Source organism: Anoplophora glabripennis, unplaced genomic scaffold (genome assembly GCF_000390285.2).
Source record: "Anoplophora glabripennis isolate ALB-LARVAE unplaced genomic scaffold, Agla_2.0 scaffold43, whole genome shotgun sequence".
Classification (NCBI taxonomy): domain Eukaryota; kingdom Metazoa; phylum Arthropoda; class Insecta; order Coleoptera; family Cerambycidae; genus Anoplophora; species Anoplophora glabripennis.
In genome coordinates, this window is record NW_019416281.1 from 1,362,614 (window position 1) to 1,363,591 (window position 978).

Here is a 978-nt window from a genome sequence, read left to right on the forward strand (position 1 = left end):
ACTAAACTTTTTGAATTACGTGCTAATTGAGATATTTAGTGACATGCGGTTGGCAGAGTTGCGTTGTGCATAACTTCCTCTGCAACCACATGTTCTTGATTTGTTGATATCTCATTTAGTTTTCGTGATATTGTTATTTGAGTGACGATTTTTGCAATGTGCACTTTTCTGGAACAAAGATGCGTAAAATTTTGCGTGAACCTTTCACGAAAGAAAACTTTCACGGAAACATTTCAACATTTGAAACAAGCTTACGGAAATGATGCTCTGGGTCGTACGCAATGTTACAAATGGTTTTCACTATATAAAAGTGGTCTTATACCATAGGCTTATTTCCTTTTTGGCAGACTTCACACCATCTGACCCCTGACAGATGTTACGACCAACTTCGACACAAAGATCACCTCTGATCGTTCCGGGGGCACTATCAGCCTGGATTTGTAGCACCAAGAAGTACACGACCAAGTTTTTAACCACATCCAAACCTTCCCATACTATGGGCACAACAGGGCCGGAAGATATGTATTTTATTAGTTTTGGGAAAAAGGCTTTGGCAGATAAATCGGCATAATGCTGCTTCCGAAGCTCGTCAGAAGACCACATGAATTTAAGAGCGGCTACTTTGAATCGTTTCTGTTTGAATTGCATCAGGATTAATCATAATAAAATACCTGTTTCTGCTCATTATTCTACGGATATAGGCAAATATGGACAGCACAATACATATCATGCAAGCTCTGACAACGTCAGTTAAAGGTGATCCTCGACCAGGAAGGCTTTCGACTTCAACTGATGACTACTACGTTCACAAAGTCAAATATTTGGGTCATGCCATGAAATTTTGACTGAAAAATTGAACATGCATAGAGTTACAGCAAAATTTATTCCTCGTTTAATGACCGAACAACAGACAGAAAATCGTGTGGAGATTTGTCGGCAAGTCCTTCAACAATCAAATGACAATGAAACATTCATTTA

At 38.9% G+C, this 978-nt stretch overlaps 1 protein-coding gene across 1 annotated transcript; it reads right to left on the reverse strand.

Moving 5' to 3' along the window:
• Positions 1 to 300: 300 nt before the first annotated feature.
• Positions 301 to 654, reverse strand: LOC108907626 (nucleoside diphosphate kinase-like; the record flags this gene model as incomplete). The annotated part of the gene is made up of 1 exon (XM_018711379.1): positions 301 to 654. A coding segment is annotated over one exon (354 nt), but the record flags the coding sequence as incomplete, so codon positions are not given.
• Positions 655 to 978: the final 324 nt, after the last annotated feature.